Source organism: Hylobates moloch, unplaced genomic scaffold (genome assembly GCF_009828535.3).
Source record: "Hylobates moloch isolate HMO894 unplaced genomic scaffold, HMol_V3 SCAFFOLD_19, whole genome shotgun sequence".
Lineage (NCBI taxonomy): Eukaryota > Metazoa > Chordata > Mammalia > Primates > Hylobatidae > Hylobates > Hylobates moloch.
In genome coordinates, this window is record NW_026652294.1 from 57,648,558 (window position 1) to 57,674,668 (window position 26,111).

Genomic DNA, 26,111 nt, shown 5'->3' on the forward strand with positions numbered 1-26,111 from the left:
AAATCTAGAAAATATTACTTAGAATACAATTAATCAAACACATACACACAGTTTCTCCTTTTCTACATGAGCCAATTGTCAGTAAATGAAAACCTATAATTAAATAACTTCGGACAGATTTTTAGATTAAAGCAAGCTGTGGTTGTAGGCAAAGCTATTTAGACTTTAGGCACTTTACTTACATTTAGGCTGGTGCAACACAAATCTGATAGGGTATTCTTCTCAACCCATGTAACAATTTAAGTTGCTTTTATGAGCCAGCACTAATAGATATTTCTAGATGATATAGTGGGAATTCCCTAGGAAATGTCTGCCAAAGAAATTAAACACATGACGTGGTAAAGTTGCTCCTAATAATTATGTCTTGGGGAAGAGGGGAACAGAGGAGGGAAGAAGTAATCCTTGACTACATGTGAGGTAGGAAAGCAATGAACAGAGTGGGAAAAACATAATTTTTCATTCAAATGCATACAAAATAATGAGTTACAGGTGGAAAAGGGAAAAAGCAAACTGTTTCCACATTGTTTTAGAACGTGTGTGTGTGTGTGTGTGTGTGTGTGTGTGTGTACGTGTGTGGATAATTTATAAATAAAGCTCTCCATCTCCTATCTAGGGAATACACCTATCAGCTCTTCTGTCATTTCCCCTTCAGGCTCACATATAGAGGTTAAACCTGCTAATCTTAAAGCCTTTAAAGTAGTTACCTTTCCCATCATCGCTTACTTCCCATGACAAATAATGGGCAGCTGAACACAAACCCTTACCAGAGCCAGGCTGTGCTTTTTTTGTATTGCACCTCCTCAGGTTCTTCTTTTCCATGTTTTAACTGCAACTCCAGCTCTCCTAGTCTTCCCTGCAAAAATCACAGCATAAATCAGCATGCAAACTCGATGGCTGAAGTGATCTTAAAATTTCTTTGGAAAACACAGATATATCCTTTTCCATTTGGCCTTAAGTGTTCTGGATAAGACATTAGATTATGAAAGAGGATGTGTGAGGAGAAATCATCACATCAATGCTCAGGTATTTCTACATTCACCAAAGAGGTAACATCCTAGAGAAGTTGTATGTTCGTCAAATTTAGTGCAGAGAATTTCATTTTGAGATACCTACTGAATCAAATTTGAATTTCAGAGACCCCATTTTAAAAATATCCTACATGCTAGTAATCTGCCTTTGTTAGCAACTGGTAATTTTAGCTAACATCAAAATATACCAAGATTGGGGGCCATACACCAGTATTATAACAGAAAAGTAGAAAACAAGCTAAAGTATGTAACACTGAAGATTCAGGTAAGATACAATATAAGTTATTCTCCAACAGCTCTACATTATACTTCTATTTCTTGAGTGAACTTATAAAAATAGATACCATAATTCCCAAATTCTAGCATGTGAAAAAAAATATTGCTAACATTGTTCCTTTAAGTCCAAGGCCTTTAAATATGTATTATCTTTTCCATTTTTTTACTCAGAATTATTTTAATCAGATGCTTCCCCCTCTACTCCATTACCAATTACATTATCTAAATTATCTATAATTAAAATACTGATTTGTTGATGGGCCCTAACTTGGACAAGAATTCAGCAGTGTAATACCCAACCATTATCAGAAGTAGATGTGCCAGTTTATATCTCACAAGCAGTAAATAAGAGTTCTAGTTACTTCATATTCTCACTAGCATTCAGAACTGTCAGGCTTTTAATTTTTACCATTTTGGTGGATATGAAATGGTCTTCACTATGGTTTTAATGTTATTTCATTGTTTACTAGTGAGATTGTGCATCTTTTCACATCTTCTTAACTATCAGGATTTTTCTATTCTGTCCATTTCTCTACTAGCTGTGTTTTTCTTACTGATTTTAGAGTTCTAAGATACAGTGTATAGAAGAAAAGTATGTATCTCTCCATACTTAGAAAAGTGATACACATTGAAGAGTTAAGGACATGGGCTCAGAATGCCTCAGCCTAATGCCATTTACACTTACTGGCTGTGTAAATTTAGGCAAGTTACTTCACTTCTCTAAGCATCAGTTTCCTCATTTGTAAAATATGGCCAACAAATATCTTGTGGTAATAAAGCATCACATTAAATAGTGCCTGATAACAAATAGTAGCTACCATTATTAGATTTGTTGTCAATAACCAAAGATCTCTACCTCCCTCTTATTTTCTTAACAAAACCATCTTTTATGAATTTATCTAAATATCTCCTGAAATAATTCATATTTTTATCTGTATAATCTCATGGAGTAAGAGGTCCCAAAAATGTAATATCCAGACTATCAAGTTATATGTCCTTGTACTTCTCACAGTTGCTCACCCTGTGAGGTCAAGGACTATTTACCAATCTACAGAGTTTGTGTATTTAGCACAACTCCCTACTCACCATACCCTGGGGCTCACCAGTTCAGGCACTCTGAGATGTAACAGACACTCTATTCACATTCTTCATAGTTTGTTTGCTTCAATCATATCAATCCTCATTCTCCATACTTTCAAAGATAGAATTCTGGCCCTTGCATTCTCCCCTTTGTTTCTTGGAAACTAGCAAGATATTAATATTGGCCTCCCAGGAGTCCAGGCAAAATAAAGTATAAAACAATTTTTATTGCCTGTCTCAGTTATGCTTCTTAAATTATGCCTCCTTACTCCTAAAACATTTTCTATAATGCTTTTCTGAAAAAGGCAAGGAGCAAGAAATTAAAAGGTTAAAATCCGTTTAAAGATAAACAAAACACAAGAAAACTAGAATACATGCACTTCTTAAGAAGGCCTACTGTTTTAATCTTCCCTGCAGTCACAAATCAGCACGACCATTCTATTGTGACCAAGTAGTTTTCATGTTTTTTCTTTCTCTGAGTCTCTGTTCTTTTCTATCCCCTTTTCTGGAATGTTTCCCTAATTAATCCCTGCCACCCAATCTATGTTGGGCTATTTACTCAGATCCATGGTGCCTTCCAATTCTTGACTTACTGGTAATAGAGAGATCCAGCAGCATTCAACTCATTCATCTCTGCTTTCTGATTAACATTTTTGGGAAAACACTTATTGGGAGCAAAATGGCTAAAGCGATCACCTGAATTGAGATTTTTTTGGATTGCCTGTAGATTCCAATGATTAATCTAGCTATCCCCTCTGATTTTTAATCGTTAGCCTATACCATAAGAACTTGCTGATTATAGTAAGCAAGTTCACCTAGCTTCCTACACATTTAAAACAAAACAAACATACACACACAAAAAAAGCAAAAAAAGTATAAATTGTCATAGAGTAACTTATTGGAAGCTACAGTTCCTGATCTGGGCTCTGATTTCTGGTTACTTGGCAACTAGCTGGCCAATTCAGGAAAAATGTCTACAGTCAATTTGCTTTCATACCTCTCTCCTGTTTGAGGTCGTATTCACAATCCCAAAGAGCCCTTTTCAAAAAGGCTGGAGACCTTAACCTCCACAGCATCCCAGAAGGGTAACAAGATAAAGACTGCAGAGGGCTCCTAACCAAAATGGCCTCTGTACTGTCAGTTGGCTTCTATCTGCATTTTTCATCTTAATGGGAAGAAATCTAAATACCTCTCCCCATGTCAACCACTTTGATGTACTTATAGTTAAAAACCCCAAGTTCCTATGGAAAAATTAGGTAAGGCTTGAAGCAGACATCTAAGCAGAAGCTACAAGTAGTGTTCAGATCTCAGACTTACATCCTAATTAGCCTCCAGGAAGTAATGGAGAATGTACCTTTTAGTGTGTTTCCTAGGCTCAATTGAATAAAACATGGCTCCTCTAAATGATCCTCTAGTTTAATGCTAAAAAATATGTCTAGCACCAGATGGAAGTAACTGTAATTCCTGTACAAAAAAAGTGTCTTCTAGGACAGAAATTCTTGATATAGACAAGGAGTCTGGCAGTTGCTCCAATTATTCTAAGATACCATAAACTCTATTTAAGTGTGTGGACTCATTTAAAAAACTTGTTTAAGCGTAAATGCATCAGTGTACTTTCAAGTAATAGTGATAGCCTAAATCACACTGCTGTACTTTTAAATAATACTGCAAATCTTATTTTAATCCATCCTTTCACTTTCTCTTCTTTTGTCACCAATTCTCAATGGAACTGGACTTACTAGAAATCCAAAGTAAAGGGATTTTAAATGATAAATAAAGATACCAACCATCTCCTTAATAGCAGAATAATTGACCTGCATTGCTAAAAATTATGAAAAATCTGCAGGTTTTTCATAGATCAAATAGATCTGCCCTTTAAAATATTAAACAAATTTGCATTATTCATTATAACAATTAATGACAGTGTTAGGGAAAATACATGTCACAGTGGAAAAGGCTAAGGCTCTGGAGTCAGGTTAAGTTCCTGTATTTTCATTTAGTGCTTGTTGGGTTCCTGAGCTGTTTGCTTTGCTTTTCTAGCTAACCCTGCTTTCCCATCTATAAGCCCATTATACATGGGGTTAATAACATCTACTTCAAAGGGTTTCTGTACAGATTAATTGAAATAATATATGTTAAGTATTGGACACACACTAGTTACTCAACAAACCATAGCTCTTATTTAAAAATTCATGGCTTTTTTAAATCAATTGCAAGTCATCTGCAGAATTATACTACAATCCTATTCAACTTAGCCTTTCTTACACTAAGAGCTAAATAGAATTCTTAGTTCATTCTGCAGGAGGAGGAGCTCTTCATCCCTTTCTCCAGGTGCCCATAGCATTTTGAACATCCTTTATTAATGCATCAAAGATACTGTACTGGAATTGCTAGTGGGCATGTTAGCCTCTCCCAGTGGACTGGGAGTTCATTGTGAGGAAGGAGTGCCCTCGGTATCCCACACACTCAGCATGGGACCTCCCCAATAAAACATGTTCCATAAATGTTTGGTGAAGAAAAAATTCAACATTGCTTGGGGAAAAATGAATGTGAGAAAAAGTGCATACTCTGACTTGCAATCTTATGTTTCCTGACTAAAAACTGTAATTGGCTGTTAAAGAAATATAGAGACATGAGTCATTCATTCATTCACTCATGCATTTATCCAAAACATGCTGGATGCCCAGATGCTGCTGAAGATAGAAATTGAGTAAGGAAACAATAAGCAAAACAAAACGATGGTTCCAAACGAACATCTTTAAAATGCAGATTACAGTACATTTAGGGGATCTTCTAAAACTGTTTGCTCTAAGTTTGGCTGGCAGACTATGTGGATTTAAATCACCTGGCAGCTTGTAAAACATAGAGATTCTTGGTCCCCTATTCACTTCTAATGAATCAGAATCTCTGAAGATACATTAGTGTTTTACGAGTTCTAGGATCCGTAAGATGGGTTGCAAAAATGTTTTAATTTGAGATTAGAACACCATTGCCCAGACAGTCATTCCTCTCATCCCATCCTATGCCCCATTCTCACTCCCCCACCTCATTTTATAGGACAGCTGTTATCTCTAACCACAATACCACACTTTTAAGCCTCCATGGAAATCTTATTCTGGGACATAAATTACTTCAGTAGCATCGGATTTTTCCTATTATCCTTAATAATCAATTTTAAGCTACGAAAAACAATTAAGCTGGTTGTTTTCTTGTATTGTTAACTGTATATTCCCCAACTGATTAAAATTATTTCTGATTTTAAAAATTCACAAACTATAACTTATAATATTATTGGATCAAATAAACTCAAATTGAGTATATCTCATTCATTTAGTGAGCACCTAGTATGTTTAGACACTTACGTCAGGGCCAGAGACAGCAGAGCTCCTGTCCTTAGAAGTACAGAGACAACTGGAGGTCCTCGCCAAATAACTAACATGATAAGGGCTTCAAAAAGGAAAGATAAGATACTAAGAAAGTACATAAGAAGGGCATATAATCCAGTGGGGAGAGAAGTAAGGCACACAGTGCCTGACCAGATAAATTGATCTAGAGAACAAGTAGAAATTAGGTGGGTAAAGAACAAGTAGAAATTAGGTGGGTAAAGAGGGAATGGCAGGGTCAGAGACAGAAAGAATAGTGTGTGTAAAAGCTAAGAGGTTAGGAAAGACATGCTGAGTTTAGGAAAACAAAGAAATTTAACAAGACTGAAACACTAAAATATGGGAGAAGGTTTAAGAGATCAGGCTGGAGATGTAAGCAAGTCCAGCTTGAGGAAGCACAGGTATAATGGAAGACGATGAGCTCAGTTTGGGATGCACTCAAGTCAGGTGCTGTGGGGCAGCCAAGTGAGGATGTCCAGAAGGCAACAGGATGGAGGAGACTGGCACTCCGGAGGGAGTTCTGGATGGGAGACATGGATTTGGGGGGCATCGATGTTTAAGTGCAGCAATGCTATATATATATGCCTCACATTCTTTTATGAGTAAAAATAACCATTACATTTTTGGTAGTGCTATTTTCCCAAGTGCTTTTATATTAAATACACATTTGCAGTAAAACATGAGATAAAGAGACATTTCACCAAAGCAAACCTATCCTGTGGTTTCATTACCTGTAAAATGGCATGATAAGCTCGATTCATGTATGCAAGCCAGGCCTGTGGAAGAAAAATCGCACGGTGCCACTCTGAAAGCTGGATATGAACCTGTGGGAAAAATGTACCACAGCATGTTAGACTACACAGTATTAAAACAGAATAAAATTAAAACTGTTTCATCAGTTCTTTCTTTTCCTTAAGTGGTCTAGATTCTGAAAACAAACCACATCAGTCTAGGATCAGAACCACAAATAATACCTTTTGGATATTCCTAAGGAGAAGAGTTTAGAGTCTTGTGAAGACAAAATAAAGTAAGCCTAGAATTTTGTAAATTGAAGCAAATAAAATCCTACAATAATAACAAGTTAAAATGTACAAGTAACACAAATCTACCCTTGAAAATTAGGGGGAAACTCTGTAAGGCCTCTTGCCAATGTCAGGAAACTAGGCATTGTCTAACAAACCCCCCTAGTAATTTTAAATGAAAATAAATATTGCTCATATCCTGGATTTCCAATATGATCATTCTGAAGTAATAAACTTATATTACCAACAGAAATATCATGTTGTATAGAAACCACAGTGGTAAGAGCATGCAAATGAGTACTGCACACAGCAATTGTACACACCACTAGATAAATGGCCTTTAATCAGTGTGGGTAAACAAGAGAAAAATTATATATACCAACATGGAAACCCTGTTTCTCAATAGAGGCCCAGACAAAACATCTGGTTCTCATAGTCATTTCTGTCTCTACCTATTAGCACATGGCTATCTTGCAAGAAATCTTCCCAAGGTCTGCTTCTGTTAAAGAAAGATCGGTCAAGAAAAACAGTCACAGTGCATCACATTTCATGATTCCTGTAACACATCGAAAGTCAAACAGCTAAAACTTTAGTTTGTGTCCTACAGACCAAAAAAGAGAGAGAGACAGAAAACAAATTTGTATGTAATTACACCAGAATCATGATAACTAGTGTTTAAGGACATTTTATTGTATTATAAGAATTAATATTCTCAAGTGCCTTGTGATAGGGAAGATAAGAAGATAATAGCCTCTCTAAATATAGTTGGTTCCCATGGCCTCTAGTATGTTCTTTAATCCCAGTCTTAGTGAAAGCCTACTATATACAAGGTACTGTGGAAAGATGAGAAGATTATCAATCAATCTGTGTCTGCAGAGACTTTTCCACCTAGTGAGAGACCCAGAAATGGACACAAATAGGAAGAATCCATGGGAATAAAGAGAACAAAGAGATTAATTCTTACTGCTATCTATTACTTCTCATGGCATTGCTGTTTTAAAAAAAAAAAAGGATCTCAAACAGTATAAAATAGATACTCAGCCATGAAATGAGCTTAAAAGGAATTATAAAGACAGGATTTTTCCTGAATAAGTACTACAACGAGCAGGGTGAGGGGAGCCTTGTCAATAAGTCAACAAAAATCCTTGAAGGAATGAGTTCTCCAGCTCCTGCTGCTTCTCCTGTTATCCAGGTGGCAAACTACAACCTAGGCTCTATTTCCAGCTGGCAAGGCGTTAATCAGGTCTTGGCTCTGCTCTTTATTTCCAAAATGTCGGCAATTTTCTTTAACTTTTTTCCTATCAGTTCTGTTCCCTTTTCATAAAATATATTAATTATCTTCAAGCCCTATTTTGACAGCTGGATTTAACAGAAACAATACTCAATCACCACAACCAAAATGTTTATCTCTTACTTTACAAGCTTAAAATATTTTTAACTTTTGCCAAATAATCCACAGATATCATTGTACTACTGAGAATACCCTTAGCCTCAGCAAATTGGCAAAAAGAGCAATTTGCAAGGAAGACGATGGTCTCACAAATGCTTTTTAAACTTGAGTTTAAAAAAGGAAAGGATCATGGAAAAAATGTAAATGAAAATGAGCAAATCAAATGTTTAGCCTCTAACCATGAAAACATTCATGCCAGGAAACCTATTTAAAAGGAGGTTATAAACCCAAGGTTAAAGCTAATCCTCTTCCTGCTGCTTCAACCACAGCTGAAGGTGGGTACAGGAGCTCAGTAGAATGCTTCAGCCTAGAAGCCAGCCTGAACTCCCCATGTTTTATGGGATTATACCCTAGTCTTAGTGTTCTATGGAGTCAGCTGTGCACAAATCTCTTTAAAAATGCACTTTCTTGCTTTTTCTCTTAATGAAGACAGACTTCAGAGAAACAGCTTGAAGAAAGTCATGCCCTTACATTCCCATTGTGTCACAAGCAAAAAGGACTTCCCTGACCATTTTTAACAAAAACACATTTTAGAATGCTATTTCAATTTAATATACTGTATAGTCAGCCATATTGCCTATATTTTAGGTTAATGTTGCTAGGGTGAAAAATCAATTAGCATTTATAAAGTATGACAATTATGTCCAATTTGCTATACTTGTGAGAAGCCTTTGAAAAAAATCCAATCAACAAAATAAGTTCAAATCATAAAGTTGCAACCTAGTTATTCAGCAGATGATAAAGTAGGGTTCTCAACCACTGTCTCACTCCATTTTAATGAATGTGTGATATTTATTTTTTCTATAACTACACATACTCTTGCAATGACAGCTGTCTGATGGAGCACTGAGATGAATGGTCCTACGGCTTAGGGAAGACTAACAATCAAGTTTCAATGTGTAAGAGGCAGTGAATTATAATGAAATATTACACATGTGCCCAAAGAAGAGACCACAACAGGAATATATACATGGGAGGGAAGAATGCTAATGAGGTGAGGGCAGGGATGGGAGAAGGTTACAGGGTTAAATAGGGTGGTTAGAGTAGATCTCGTAGAGAAGGTAAAGTATGGGCAAAAACTTGGAGGAGGTGAGGATGTAAAGACCAAAGTGCTAGTGGGAATAAAAAATGGTTCAGCTGGTATGGAAAACACTTAATGGTGGTTCCTCAGAAAGCTAAACATAGAAATACCATATGACTGAGCAATTCCACACCTAGGTATATACCCAAAAGAATTGAAAACAGGTATTCAAACAAATCCATGTACATCAATGTTCATAGCAGCACTTTCACAATAGCCAAAAGGTAGAAACAATCCAAATGTCCATCAATGGAAAACTAGAAGAATAAAATATGCAATATGCATATAATGAAATATTATTCAGTCACAAAAAGAATGAAGTACTGATACACTATGGCTGAACCTTAAAAACATTATACCAAAGTGAAAGAAGTCAGGCACAAATGGTCACGTGTTATATGATGTCACTTATATGAAATATCCAGAATAGGTAAAGCCATAGAGACAGAAAGTAGATTAGTAGCTGCCAGGAGAGAGGGGAAGGGAGACAGGAAGAAAGGAGGAGGGAATAGAAAGTGGCTGTTTCATGGGTACATGAAAGGAGGAGATTGAAATGTTTTGGAACTAACATTTCCAAATAGAGGTGACAGTTGAACAACATTGTATACGTACTAAATGCCAGTGAATTGCACACTTTAAAATGGTTTGCTTTATGTTATGTGAATGACACCTCAATTTAGAAAAATGGTAACGCAAAGGTCCTGGGCAGGCACACAACTGACCTGTTTGAGAAAGAGAAAAGAGGCCAGTCTAACTACAATAGACAAAATGAGCAAAACAGAGAGTAGAAAGAGAAAAAGTTAGTGAATTAACAGGGACCCAGAGAATTCAGGGCCTTCTAGGGCACTGTTCAGGACTTGCTTTTATTCTTACTAAAGAGAGAACCATTATAAGCTTTTGAGAAAAAGAATTACATGATCTAATTTATATTGTAAAAGGACAATACTGACTGCTCTGTTGACAATAGACTATAGGTAGCAAAGGTCAACACAAGAAAACCTACTCAGACGCGATGTCAACAATCCAGGAAAGAGATAAAGGCAGCTCAGACAGAGCTTTATCAGTAACACAGTAGAATGATGATTTTCAAACATTTAACTATGTAATTTTTCTACCCTATCCCAAATTCAATATAAAGTAAAATGCCAATATATAAGACAAAAAACTGAAGCAAAATGTGTCTAGATGAAGTGAGGATGAGGCTAGGAGCCTGGAGTTCAGCCCTCTTGGTCATTTGAGATTGTTAGGAGATGGAGGTGGGGAAAGGGCCTGACTACAAAGGAGCATGGGGAAATGTTTGAGGGCAGTAGAACCATTCTCATCTTGACCATGGTGCTGGTTGGAGGAATGTGTGCACTTGCCAAAATTCATAGAACTAGACAGTAAAATGGGAGAACTCTAGTGTATTCATATTATACCCAAATAAAAATAGAATTGAAAATACCTAGTTTAAAAAAAATCACAAGTTTTAGAACATATACTTCTCAGACTTTCACCTCTCACCATCTATTAGACTTTGCACACTTCTTTGTCATCATTCAAAACCCACTCTTCCTGTTATCTTTCCTGTTCCCATCAATATTATCTATCAATGTTCCCGTTACCCAAGTTTGAAATTTCTGATTTATCTTGGGAGTCTCCCTTGCCTTGAGATTCAATTCTTGAGTCTGCTTCTGAAATATTTAATATATATGTCCCAACTTTTTCCTTTATTGGTTTAGTCCTATCTGATTCCTGCCTAGATTACTACGATCTAGTAACTGATCTCTTAACAGCTTAAAATCTTTCCTTGTCCTAACACATCCCCAATGGTGCTGCTCTGAGTTAATACATTAACTCAGAACTTTCCAAAACCTTTGATGGTTCATTAAAGAATAAAGCCCAAACTCTTTTGTATATAATGTTCAAAGTCTTTTAGAATTACTTTAAGAAATAACTGCTGGCCAAGACCTTCAACCAATTTCTCCACCTGATGTCTTGCTCCTCTCTTTTATATAACCTATATTCTGGCTGCATTGAATTATGAACCGATTCCCAAGCTTGTCTTATACTTCACAGGACCTTTGCACTCACTGCTTCCTCTGCCTTGAATGACCGATTTTCCTCTCATTTCTACTTACTGAAATAATTTTTCTCATCTCCATATTTCCAGTACATATGTGCCTCTCCCACAACACTCCACAGATTCTGTCTTTAGATCTTAATCTCATAAAATCCTAGGGAGCAGAGGTCATGTTCTATTCATGCTGGAATCCCTCCCATAGTACCCATAACAGTGTCTCGCACATAAGTGTTCAATTAAGTACCTGCTGAGTTTAACAGAATTAAATACATAGCATTCTCTTTAAGACAAATTCTTATCGTGTGAAAACCATACTATCATAAGCAAGTATTTGCAGAAAATTATGGTGTTCAAGTTGTGATCATTCTGGAAACACAAAATTTAAAACTTTTTTTAAATAGGCACAGAGTTGAGAAGACAGTTTTGCAGATTTTACAAAATGAAGTCCAAAATGTTCTAGCCAGGAAAGGATTAATTCCAGATAAAAACATATTGAATGACACAGTAAAATTTTAAAGCAGATATTATAATTTTTATATATTGAAATTCTGTAAACTTTTAAATCTGTATGATGTAAGCTTTAATTAAGTATATTTGAAATACTATCACAACGGGAAATGTTCTGCTTAGAAACATAATTCGCAATTGTAGGGGAATAATGGGACAGAAAATGAAAAGGTAATCATGTTTCCTCATACATGTTTTACTACAAGGGACTACATATCCATCTAGTTAGTTAATTTACAGTTCAGAATACTTTGTCCAAAAATTTGTTATTGCATTCCGCCTCTTGAGTGATGTTAACAAATATGCTTATTCCATCTACAAGAAAATGCTCATCATAAGAGCCCTTCATTAAATACTATAAATCAGGTAACAAACTTTGACGGCATTCTTTGATTGTCGAACTAGAACGGGATTGGAAGAGTAGCATGTAAAAATTGACAAGTAAACTAAGTATTTGCTATTAATTTTAAAACCTCAATCTTATAAACGCATTTTTCATGCTTGCCACATGTAAACATTATCATCAAAATAAATGTATTTAACTTCAATTGCTACCCAGACACACAGATGAACACTGAACCACTACATTTAGCTTTATGAGACACACACACACACACACACACACACACACACACACACACACACACACATTCCCAGAAGAAAAACCATTTGCAACTGGTATTAGAGACCCCAAAAGCCACTCAATATCCCATTGTTTATATACAAGAAATAACAGGCTTCAGTATTCTATCAATAGTAATCTTGTTGGGGCAAAATAATTTTTTGTTAGACCTGTCCTCTGACAGATAGTGAGAAAAAGAGAAGGGAGGACATTTTTTAAAGTAAAATGACACTCGTCTCTTTCTAGGTGTTTTCTGGAAATTTAACATTCTCTCCCCATCCTTTTCTCCTTCCTTCCCTCTCTCCCTCCTTCTCTCCTACCTCTCCACTGTTTCCAATCAGGGTAACATTATCTTGAAAGCTGACAATTCAGTCACATCTCAAGCAACCATTTATTCTGTTATTTAATAGAAGGGGAGAAACCCAGTTACCATAACAACTCACATCCACATGGTAATTATGGAGTATCTAAAATACAGCAAACCATACTTTTCACAGTATTTTCTAGGGGGAATGTGTAATAAGCACAGATACCACTTCTCCCCATTATTATTCACAATGTTGACCTAATTGTTTCATATTGCACAGATGCTAACATTATTCCTTGTACTTCATATCAAATATGTTTTTTAAAATAAAGATGACACTGAAAGAAAAAGGCAAATACACTTCTTATATTTTAAATGATTGGTTACAGCATATGTACTTTTCTAGGGAAAAAATTTAAAGGAGGCAGAAAAACAAAATTAATTTATTAGGTAAAAAGAATCAAATGATTATCACTTGAAAAAAAGAAGAAAGAATGTAGAACTAAAGGTTTTATTTAGAATAGAGCTGCCAATAGGTCTGGATAAGTTTTCTCCGAAATAAAAATGAAAAGAGAGCTCATTACCTAATGCTGAGGTGGAAACATGGTTGGGTAGTAGCAGCAGCAGGAACAGGAAAATTTGCATGTGCCCAAGAATGGAGAAAATAATGAAGCCAGACTGCCATTCTCATCCAGGGAGAAATCAGCATCAGCCAATTTAGGTGAGAGTGTCATGTCAGAGTTAGAAATGCCAAGGATAACAAGACTGGCAGCAAATTTCGGGGAAGGAAACTGTCATTCACCTTCAGCTTCCTCTGCAACAGGAGCCAAGTAAACCTCAGGATGAGAAGTAGGTATATATAAGAACAAAAGAGGATCGCCACCTGAGCTTGGAGAAGCCCTAGCACATCTGAAATGACCACTGCATGTCCCTGTACAGAGGAGCAGAGAGAGAGGCCACTTCAGTTTTGGAGAAGTCCAAACAAGACTGTCATTCTGCAGAACTCCTCCTGGTATGTCAGGCCAAACCCAAATCAAATTTGGGTCTATGATTCTTCTAAAAGTAACAGGGGAGAATTTCACTTTAAGAAAAGACAAAAAAAAAAAATCCAAAGTTTTTAAAAATAAGAGGACATAATACTTTCCAAGGAAATTTATCACAGATTACATTAAACAGCTAGCTCTCCATAGCATTGAAAATTACTTAGTTTAGCAACCATGTAGCTCAAGAAGTATCAACAATGAACACAAAACAAAATACACTTCAAAATATGGAAAGCGAAGGTTTCTAGTCCAGCCTGTAAGGAGCTTGGAAGTCACTACTCTATCTTAACAACAAGTAAAAAGCTGAACAAACTATAAAACCAACAACTGTTATGAGATCTGTAAAAGAAAATGAGGTCACAGAGCAAAGTGCTGCTCTCAAAGTTGGAGAGACAGGCAGCTACAGAGAGAATCACAGCTTATCAAAGCAGAAACTCACAGACAGAAACCACCATAGTAACCAGTGCTAGGGCAGGAAAACCTGAATCATAGTTGATGAATGGCTGGAGACTAAGAATGGACAAGTCTGAGAATTAAAAACTCTAGGTGGACCCAGTCATAGGGAGGGTCCCCACACCTTTATGAGTTTTAGCTCCAGAAGCTCAGTCAGTTCTTATAGTGAATATCAGAAAAAACTCACCTTGTGATCACAGCAGGGGGAGGGGAAAAACATTTTGAAATATAACAGCATTCTATTCTTAACAAGGTCTGCCATCAGAAAAAAGCTATTTAACAGAGCCTAACCTAATAGAGTTTTATCAGCACCTAACCAGCCTGGGGGAAAGAAATACCCATCTCCAAGATCCTCTAGCCTTCTAAGTGGGTGAAGGGAAATAGACAACTCTAGCCCATTCTAGCCATCCTATCCCACCTAAGGAATTAAAAAAGAGAAAAAAATCCAAATCCTGAGAAACACTTGTGAAAGTTCTAGGCTCACTATGAGATTGAGACCTAATTATAGGGTTATGGAATGACTCTACTCCCCCAACACCTTACCACTACATTACTAAAGACCTATTTACTTTATTTCCTTTTACCTAGCATGTTATGTCTGGTTATAAAGAGACAACTACAAGGAAGACTAAAAGGTAAAATACATAGCTTAAAGAGACAAAGCACATATCAGAACCAAGTAAGGATAAGCAGGGATGCTGGAATTAACAGACTGGGAATTTAAAATAACCATGATTAATGTGTTAAAGGCCATAACAGATAATAAAGACAATATGCAACAACAAATTAACAATGTAAGCAGAGAGATATAAAAACCAAAGATTCCCCTGCAAAAAATAAATGCTAGAGACGAAAAGCATGGTAACAGAAATGAAGAATGCTTTTAATGAGCTTATTAACAGACTGGACAAAACTGAGGAAAGAATCTCTGATCTTGAGGATATCTCAATGGAAACCTCTAAAACTAAAAAGCGAAGAGGAAAAAGAATGAAGCAAAGAAAACAGAATAACTAAAAACTGTGAGACAACTACAAAAGTTATAACATACACATAATAGGAATTCCAGACAAATAAGCGAGAAAAAAAACAGAAGAAATGTTTGAAATCATCTTGAGATATTCCCAAATTAATATCAGACATCAAACCACAGTTATAGGAGGCTCAGACAACACTAAGTAGGATAAATGCCAAAAACCTATAGGTATGTGTATATTGTATTTAAACTACATAAAAGCAATGACTTTTTTAAATTTCGAAAAAAGCCAGAGGGAAAGATACCTTACATATAGAGAAGCAAAGATAAGTGTTATATCCATCTTCCTACCAGAAAACATGCAAGCAAGAAGAGAGTGAAATAAAGTGCTGAGAGAGGAAAACTACAACCTAGAATTCTGTACCCCACAAAATGATCCTTCAAAAATAAAGGAGAAATAAAGCCTTGCTCAGACAAGCAAAATTTGAGAAAATTTGTTACCCGTACATTTCCCTTGCAGGAAATGTTTAAAGTTTTTTTAGGGACTAAGAAATTATAGAGATCAGAAGCTCAGATCTAGATAAAGAAAGGAAGGCATAGAGGAGGGATAAGTGAACATGAAATAAAAGCTTTTATTTTCCTATTCTTAATTGATCGAACAGATAACAGCTTGTTAAAAAATAATAATAGTAGTCATATATTTGATTATATATGCTTATGTATAAGTGAAATGAAAGCAATGATACAAGGAATGAGAGGAAAAAATTAGGATTATTTGTTATTATAAAGTATTTATACTACCTGTGAAGTGGTATAGTGTTGTTTGCAAGTAGACATACATTAGTTACAAATATATATTGCATACAGTGTGGCAACCACTTAAAAAGTAAAAAGAGAAACATAACTGATATGCTAACAAAAGAGAAAAAATCATACAAAATGTTCAGTTGAAGCCATAAGGACAAAAAAAGAATACAAAAGCAGAATAAAGAACATGAGCAACAAACAGGAAAAAAAACAGTAACAAATATACAAGATATTAATCAAAATATATCAATAATCATTTTGGAAGCAAATTAAGATTGTCAAAGTAGATCAAAAACCAAGACCCAACTACATGTTGTCTACAAGAAATCTACTTTAATGTAAAGACACATACAGATAAAATGTAAATGGATAGAGAAAGACAATATGCTAATATTAATCAAAAGAAAGCAGGAGGACCTATATTAATTTCAGACAGAGCAGACTTGACAACAAGGAAAGCTGTCAAAAACAAAGAGGGACATTATATAATAAATAGGTCAATTCTCCAAGAAGACATAACAATCCTTAGTGTGTATGCACCTAACAACAAAGCATCAAAATATATAAGGCAAAACCTGATAGAACTGCAAGAAGAAACAGATTAATCCACTCGTATAGCCAGAGACTTCAACACTTCTCTTTCAGAAATGGACAGATCCAACAAGCAGAAAACCAGTAAGGACATAGCTGAACTCAAAAGCACCATCAATCAACTGGATATAATTGACATCTACAGGCTATTTCATGCACTGGCAGCAGAACACAAATTCTTCTCAAGCTCACATGTAACATTCACCAATATTGACCACATTCTGAACCGTAAAACACAGCTTAACAAATTTAAAAGAACCATAACACAGACCTTAACAAATTTAACAAATTTAGAAATTAACATCAGCAATGAAAGATGGGATATCACTACAGACTCTCTGGACACTGAAAGGATAATAAGGAAATAATATATATAACTCTATGCCCACAAATTTGATAACCTAGATGTAATGGGCCAATTCCCTGAAAGACACAATCTGCTAAAACTCACATGAAAAAAAGATATATTATTTGAATAGGCCTGTATCTATTAAAGAAATTGAACTGACAATTAATAACCTTCCAACACAGAAAGCACCAGTCCCACATGTGTTCACTGGTGAACTCTACCAAACATTTAAGGAGGATATCACACCATTTCCTAACAGTCTCTTTCAGACAGCAGAAGCAGAGAGAATACTTCCTAACTCATTATATGAGGTCAGCATTACCCTAAAACTAAAACTAGACAAAGGTATTAACAAGAATAGAAAATCTCACAGCAATATCTTTCATGAACATAAATGTAAAAGGCCTCAACAAAATGTAAGCAAATTAAATCTAACAATGTAAAAAAGAATTATACACCACAACCAAATGGATTTGAGGTACACAAGACTAAATCAGTATTAGAAAATCAATTAATGTTTATTCCAGCATATCAACAGGGTAAAGAAGAAAAATCACATAATCACATCAATAGATGCAGAAAAAGCATTTGACAAAATCCAACAGTTTTTCATGATAAAAACTCTCAGTAAACTAGAAATAAAGAACTCCCTCAACTTGGTAAGAATATTTACAAAACACCCACAGCTAACATCATAATTTTGAGAAACTACAAGCATTCCCACTAAGATCAGGAGCAAGGCAAGGATGTCCTCTCTCACTATTTTTTCTCAACATCATACTGGAAATCCTTTCTACTGATGTAAGCCAAAAAGAGAAAGTAAAATGTATGCTGAAGAGAAGAAATAAAACAAAATTGCCTTTGCCTGCAGATGACATGTGTCTGTATAGAAAATCTGAAAAGGTTGACAAAAAACTCCTGGAACCCATAAGCACTTATAGGAAAACTGCAAGATATAAGGTTACAATACAAAAATCAATTGCTTTCCTATATGACAGCAATGAAAAAAATAGAAGTTGAAATTAAAAACACAATAGCATTTATATTAACACCTCCAGAAATAAAATACTTAGGTATAAACCTACATAAATATATACATATATATATGTGCAGACATATATATGTGTGTGTATATATAATATCTATAGGAGAAAATTACAAAATTCTAATGAAAGAAATCAATAATGAATGAAATAAATAGAGAATATTCCAGGTTCATGGATTTTTGAAAGCTCAATGTTGTCAGGATGTCAGTTCTTCCTAGCTTCATCTACAGATTCAATGCAATCCCACTCAAAATCTCACCAAGTTACTTCCTGGATAACAACAAACTGATTCAAATGTTCATATGAAGAGACAAAGGACAAAGAAGAGCCAACACAATACTGAAGAAGAACAAAGTTGGAGGACTGACACACCTAACTCCAAGACTTACTACAGAGCTACAGTAATCAAGACAGCATGGTATGAGCCAATGACTAGAGAAATAGATCAAAGAAACAGAATAGAAAGTCCAGAAACAGATGTATATAAATATAGTCCATTAATATTTGAGAATGAGTCAAACAATGGAGAAAGGATAATCTTCTCAACAAATGATACTGAAACAACCAGATATCTTGATGCAAAAAAAAAGAATCTAGACCCTGACTTTACACTCTTCATAAAAATTAACTCAAAATAGATTACAGATACCAATGTAAAGCACAGTACTGTAATGTTCCTAGAAGATAACACAGGATATCTATAATGTTAGGCTTGATGACAGCTTTTCAGAAACAATATCAAAGGCACGATGTATTAAATAAACAATGGATATGCTGGACTTCATTAAAATAAAAATCTTCTGATCTACAAAAGGCACTGTCAAGAGAATAGATAAGCCATAGGCTGTAAGAAAATATTTGCAAAAGGCAGATCTGATAAAGGACTATTATCCAAAATATACAAAAGAAAGTCTTAAAACTCAACTATGAAAAACCTAACAACCGGATTTTAAAATGAGCCAAAGAAATAGATATACAGATAAAAAATAAGCATATACAAAATGCTTCACATATCAGGGATATGCTAATTAAAATAACAATGAAATGTCACTACACACCAATTAGAATGGCCAAAATCCAGACCACAACACCAATTGCTGACAAGGCTTTGGAGCAAGAGGAAGGAGATGCGAAATGGTATAGCCACTTTGGAAGATGTTTTGGCCATTTTTTACAAAACCAAACACACTCTTACCATACAATCCAGCAAGTGTGCTCCTTGGCATTTACCCAGGAGTTGAAAATTATCTCCACACAAAATTCTGCACAAAGATGTTTAAAGTAGTTTTATACATATTTGCTAAAACTTGGAAGCAACCAAGATATCCTTCTGTAGGTAAATGGATAAATCAACTGTAGTATTTCTAGACAATGGATTTTTATTCAACACTAAAAAGAAGTCAGCTATCGAGCAACGAAAATACATGGAGAAAACAAATGCCTAATACTAAGTGAAATCAGCCAGTCTGAAAAATCTATATACCGTATGATTCCAACTACTTGACATCCTGGAAAAGGCAAAACTGTAGAGAGAGTAAAAAGATCAGTGGTCACACGGAGTTAGAGAGAAGGAAGGGATGAATAGGAGATTACAGAAGGGTTTTAGAAAGCAAAACTACTGTGTATAATACTAAAATGATTATATGATTATATGCATGCCACTATGCATTTGTTCAAACCCATAGAATGTTGAACACCAAGAATAAACCCTAATATAAACTATAGGCTTTGGGTAATAAGAATGTGTCAATGTAGGTTCATCATTTGTAACAAATATACCACTCTGGTGGGGGATAATGGGAAGATGAGAGGTAGGCATGAGGGCAGAGTAAGCAGGGAGTTATATGGGAATGCTCCATACATTGCTCTCAATTTTGCTGTGAACCTAAAACTGCTCTAAAAAATAAAGTCTATTTTTAGAAAAGAGGACAGAGCACATCGAAATTCAAAATAAAGTTCTTTTAGCCATTTATTCACTCGCTCACTCACTCTCATGTAGTTGTAGCCATTGTGAAGGGTATAGAATATCCTGTAAGGATATGGATTCTTTAGGGGCTGTTATTAATAGAAATGAATAACAACACAAACAGTACATAAGAGCTTATTCACATGCCAGTAAGATCCTATTTCTTAGTAAGACCACCGCCATCATTAGATTTACCACTAATTTAATAGTAGCATTTCTGGAAAAGGAAAACTATCCCACTACATGTACATAGGAAGTACAGGCACACCTCAGACAGGTTTGGTCCCAGACAAATGCATTAAAGCTAATAATCCAATAAAGAGAGTCATACAATTTTTTTTTTTGTTTCCTAGTGGATATAAAAGTTATGCTTACACTATACTATAATCTATTATGTAATAGCATTATGTCTTTAAAAAAACAACGTACATACCTTAGTTTTAAAATACTTTGTTACTGCTGGGCATGGTGGCACATACCCCTAGTCCCAGCTACTCAAGAGACTGAGATGGAAGGATCTCTTGGGCCCAGGAGTTGGAGGCTGTAGTGTTCTGTAACTGCACCTGTGGATAGTCACTGCACTCCAGCCTGGGCATCATAGTGAGGTCCCATCACTAAAAAATTTTTTTTAAATATTCGACTGCTAAAAAATGTAAATAATTATATAAATCTTTGGCAAGTCCTAATATTTTTGCAAGTGGAAGGCCTTGCCTGGATGTTGATGGCTGCTAACTGATTAGGGTGGCTGATGAATGTTGGGGTGGCTGTGTCAATTTCTTAAGATAACAGTGAAGTTTGCTCCATTGCTTAATGTTTCCTTTCACAAAAGATTTCTCTGTATCATGCAATGCTGTTTGATAGCTTCATCCATAGAACTTCTCTCTAAAGTGGAATCAATCCTCTCAAACACTATACCATATTATCAGGTAAGTTTATGTAATATTGTAAATCCTGCGTTGTCAGTTCAACAACGTTCACAGCATCTTCACCAGGAGTAGATTCCATCTCAAGAAACCACTCTGTTCATCCCTAAGAAGCAACTCCTCATGATTGTAGCAGTTCAGTCACATCCTCAGGCTCTACTTCTAATTCTACTTCTCTTGGTACCCCTCCCACATCTGCAGTGACTTCCTCCACCGAAATCTTGAACCCCTCAAAGTCATCCAAGAGGGCTGGAATCAATTTCTTCTAAATACTGGTTAACATTGGTATCTTGACCTCTTCATATAAATCATGGATGTTCTTAATGACATTTACATGGTAAATCCTTTCCAGAAGGTTTTCAATTTATTTCTCCCAGATCCAACAGAGGAATCACTATCTATGCCAGCTATAGCCTTATAAAATGTATTTCTCAAATAAGACTTGAAAGTCAAAATTACTCCTTGATCCATGGGCTGCAGAATGGATGTTGTGTTGGCAGTCATAGCAACAACATCCATCTCCTTGTACACCTCCATCAGACCTATTGGGTGACTAGGTGCATTGTCAATTAGCAGTAATACTTTGAAAGGAATCTTTTTTTTTCTAAGCAGTAGTTCTCACTGTGGGATTAAAATATTCAGTAAACCATGTATAAACAGATATGCTGTCATCCAGGCCTTGTCCCATTTCTAGAACACAGAAGAGATTCAGCGTAATTCTTTAGAGCACTAGGATTTTCAGAATTTTAAGTAAAGTTGAACTGGCTTCAACTTAAGTCATGAGCTGCATTAGACCCTAACAAGACAGCCAGCCTGTCCTTCTGGCACTGACTTCTCTTCAGCTATAAAATTTCTACAAAGCATCTTCTTCCAATAGACAGCTCTTTCATCTGCATTGAAAATGTGTTGGTTAGTTTAGCCATCTTCATCAATGATCTTAGCTAGATCTTCTGGATAACTTGCTGCAGCTTTTACATCAGCACTTGCTGCTTCAACTTGCACTTTTGTGTTGTGAAAATCGCTTCTTTCCTTACACCTCATGAACCAACCTCTGCTACCTTCAAACTTTTCTTCTGCAGTTTCCTCACCTCTCTTAGGCTTCACAGAATTAAAGAGTGTTAGAGTCTTCCTCTAGATTAGACTTTGGCTTAAGGGAATGTTATGGTTGGTTTGTTCTTTTATCCAAACCACTAAAAGTTTCTCTAAATCAGCAATAAGGCTGTTTTGCTTTCTTACCACTCATGTGTTCACTGGAGTAGCGCTTTTAATTTCCTTCAAAAACTTTTTCTTTGCATTCAAAATTGGCTGTTTGGTGCAAGAAGCCTAGCTTTCAGTCTATCTCAGCTTTAAATATGCCTTCCTCACTAATCTTAATCATTTCTAGCTTTTGATTTCAAGTGGTAGATATGTAACTCTTCCTTTCATTTGAACAATTAGAGGCCATTGTAGTTATTAATTGGCCTAATTTCAATATTGTTGTGTCTCAGGGAATAGGGAGGCTCAACTGGGGGGACATCTGGTTGGTGAAGAAATAAAAAAGCACACAACATTTATTAAGTTCATGGTGCTATGTGGGCATGGTTTGTTATACCTCAAAACAATTACAATCGTAACTTCAAAGATCATTAATCATAGATCATCACAACAGACATGATGATAAAAAAGAAATATTTCACATTTTCTTAGCCAAATGTGACATAGAGACACGAAGCAAGCATATGGTATTGGAAAAATGGTGCCTAGAGAATTGCTCAATACAGGGTTGCCACGAACCTTCAATTTGTAAAAAATGAGGTATGCCTGTAGGTAGATACACAGATAGGTAGATTAAAAAAAATAACCTCATGTATATTAAATAAATGGAATTCACAGTTACAAACAGTCCTATAAAGAAAACTCCATGCCGAGATGCTTTCACTGGAGAATTCTACCCAACATTTAAGGAAAAATTAATAACAATTCTATACAAACTCTTTCAGGAAATAAAAAAGAGGAGAACACTACACAACTTGCTTTATTTGGACAAAATTACCCTGATAACACAACCAGGTAAAATTACTACAAGAAAACTACAGAACAACATGCCTCATGAGCATAGATGCAAAAATCCTTATTAACAAAATTTTAGCACACAGAATGAAGCGATATATAAATAGGCTATGACCAAGTGGAGTGTATCCCAGGAATGCAAGATTGGTTTACATTAGAAAGTCAATCAAAATAAGTAATCATATCAACAAATTTTAAAAGCACTGAATCATCTCAACTGATACAGAAAAAGCATTTTACAAAATTTAATATCTATTTGTGATTAAAAAAAAAATTCTCAGCAATTTAGGACTAGAAGGAAAATGCTTCAATCTGACAAAGGAAGTCGACAAAATCTGTATATAAACATCATATTAAACAGGGAAACACTGAATGTTTTCCCCTAAGTGAATGAGACAAGAATATTCGCTCTCATCAGTCCTATTCAACACTGTAATGATGGCCCTAGATAGTGCGGTCCAGCAATAAAAACAATTGACAGGCATACAGATCAGAAAAGCAAAAATTAAAGCCATCTTTATTTATAGACAACATTACAGTGAAAAACAAAAATAATTTAACAAAAAGACTGTAAGAATATATAAGTTGGTTTAGTAATGTCAAAGAAAAAATCAATTGGATGATTATAAACTAGCAATAAACAGTAAAAAATTAAAATAAAAAGTCTAATTTAAATAGCATCAAAATACTTAGGGATATGCAATACTTAGGAACTTTAACAAAACATGTCCAAGATTTATAATACAAAAAAAAAACATAGACAATTATATCTTGTTCATGGGTCTAGATACTCTATTACCAAGATGTCAGTCTTCTCCCAAGTTGACCTACAAATTCAATGCATTTGCCATCGAAATCAGCAAACCTTTCTGTGGTTTCTTAAAACTGGTTTAAAATTCATATAGAAAAGCAAGAGATCTAGTATAGTCAGAACTTTTTTTGAAAGATGAAACAAAGTTGGAAGACTCATACTACTTGATTTCAAGACATTATAAAGGCAAAGTTATTCAGCTATGTATGTCATTGTGGTGAAAGCACAAATCTACAGATCTCAATGGAACAAAAGTGAGTACAGAAATAGACCCAAACATACACGGGCAAGTGATTTTTGCAGAAGTGCCTAGGTAATTCAGTGAATAAAAGATGGTATTTTCAACAAACAACTCATACATTATACAAAAATTAACTCAAATGGACCTAAGCTAAAAAGTAAACCTTAAAATGTAAAACTTCGACAAGAAAACACAGAAGGAGATCCATTAGCTGAAAGACGGATAAATTAAATGTGGTATATCCATGCAGAGAAGTATTATTCTCACACAAAAAAGAATGAAGTATTAATAAATGCTACAACATGGAAAATCCCTGAAAACATTATACTAAGTGAAAGAAGCCAGATATTAAAAACCATGTATTGTATAACTGTATTTATATGAAATATCCAGAATAGGCATATCCATAGAGGCAGAAAGTAGATTAGTGGCTGCTGAAAGCTAAGGACAAGGGAAAATGAAGAGTGGCTACAAATGGGTACACAGTTTCTTTTCTGGGTAATGAAATTGTTCTAAAATTGTTTGTGGGAATGGTTACACAACTCTGTGGATACACTGAAAACCACTGAGTTGTATACTTTAAATAAGTAAATTTTATGGTATATGTATTACACCTTGTATCAGTCCACTTTCACACTGCTGATAAAGACATACCCAAGACTGGGTAATTTGCACAAGAAACAGGTATAATAAGCTTACAGTTCTACACAGCTGCAGAGGCCTCAAAATTATGGCAGAAAGCAAGGAGGAATGAGTCACACCTTAAATGGATGGCAGTAGGCAAAGAGAGAGCGTGTGCAGGGAAACTCACGTTTTTAAAACCATCAGATCTCATGAGACTCATTCACTATCATGAGAACAGTGCAGGAAAGACCTGCCCCCATAATTCAGTCACCTCCCACTGGGTTCCTCCCACAACATGTAGGCATTACAATTCAAGATGAGGTTTGGATGGGGACATAGCCAAACCATATCATACCTCAATTTCTAAAAATAATTTAAAAGAATAAAAATAAAACACAGGAAAAAAGAAAATGAAAAATTTTGTAATCTCAGATTAAGCAAAAAGCAAGAACCATTTTGTAAAATTTGGTAAGTTGAAATTCTTCAAAATGAAAAGTCCACTCTTCAAAATACATTATAAAAAATGAAGGCCAGGTGCAGTGGCTCACACCTGTAATTCCAGCACTTTGGGAGGCCAAGGCAGGTGGACCATGAGGTCAGGAGTTTGAGACCAGCCTGACGAACATGGTGAAACCCCATCTCTACTAAAACTACAAAAATTAGCTGGGCGTGGTGGTGCACACCTGTAATCCCAGCTACTTAGTCGACTGAGGTGGGAGAATCGCTTGAACCTGGGAGGCGGAGGTTGCAGTGAGCTGAGATCACACCACTGCACTCCCGCCTGGGCAACAGAGCTAGACTCCGTCTCAAAAAAAAAAAGGAAAATGAAAAGACATGTAACAGACTAAGTAAAAAAAAATAATAATATCCAGAATATATAAAGAACACTCTTTTAAAAACAAAAGCCCCAATTTTAAAAATGGGCAAAAGATCAAAGCAAACACTTCAGGAAGAAAAGAGATACACATAAAACAAACAAATGAAAAGATGCTTCAACATCATTAGTTATTAAGGAAACACAAATTAAAACCACAAAGGGAAACTAATACTACTCATCTACAAGAATAGCTAAATTTTTTTAATTGACTATATCAAGCACTGACAAGAAGGCAGAGCAACTGAAACTCTCATACCTTGCAGATGGGCATTCAAAATAAGATAGGCACTAGGAAAACAGTTTGATAGTTTCCTATAAAGTTATATATGAATTTACCACATGACGTTGCAATCTCACTCCTAGGTATTTGTTTACTGAAAAGAAACAGAAAAATGAATGTTCACACATGGATCTGTATGAGAATGTTTATAGAAACTTTAGTCTTAATCACTGAAAACAGAAAAAACCCAAAGGTCCACCAACTGGTGAATTAATAAAGAAACTGCAATTCTCAAGAAATACCTGGAAATATGGCTGGGC

The 26,111-nt window shown here is 35.4% G+C and overlaps 1 protein-coding gene across 8 annotated transcripts in view; it reads right to left on the bottom strand.

Moving 5' to 3' along the window:
- FOCAD (focadhesin) overlaps positions 1-26,111 on the bottom strand; it is a 324,194-nt gene that overhangs the window by 89,849 nt on the left and 208,234 nt on the right. For all 8 annotated transcript variants that reach the window (XM_032139268.2, XM_032139267.2, XM_032139266.2 and 5 more), the window contains 2 exons: positions 6,499-6,591; positions 765-853 (listed from right to left, as the gene is read on the bottom strand). In XM_032139268.2, the coding sequence (XP_031995159.1) occupies positions 765-853; positions 6,499-6,591 (182 nt within the window). The remainder of the gene's footprint in view (positions 1-764; positions 854-6,498; positions 6,592-26,111) is intronic.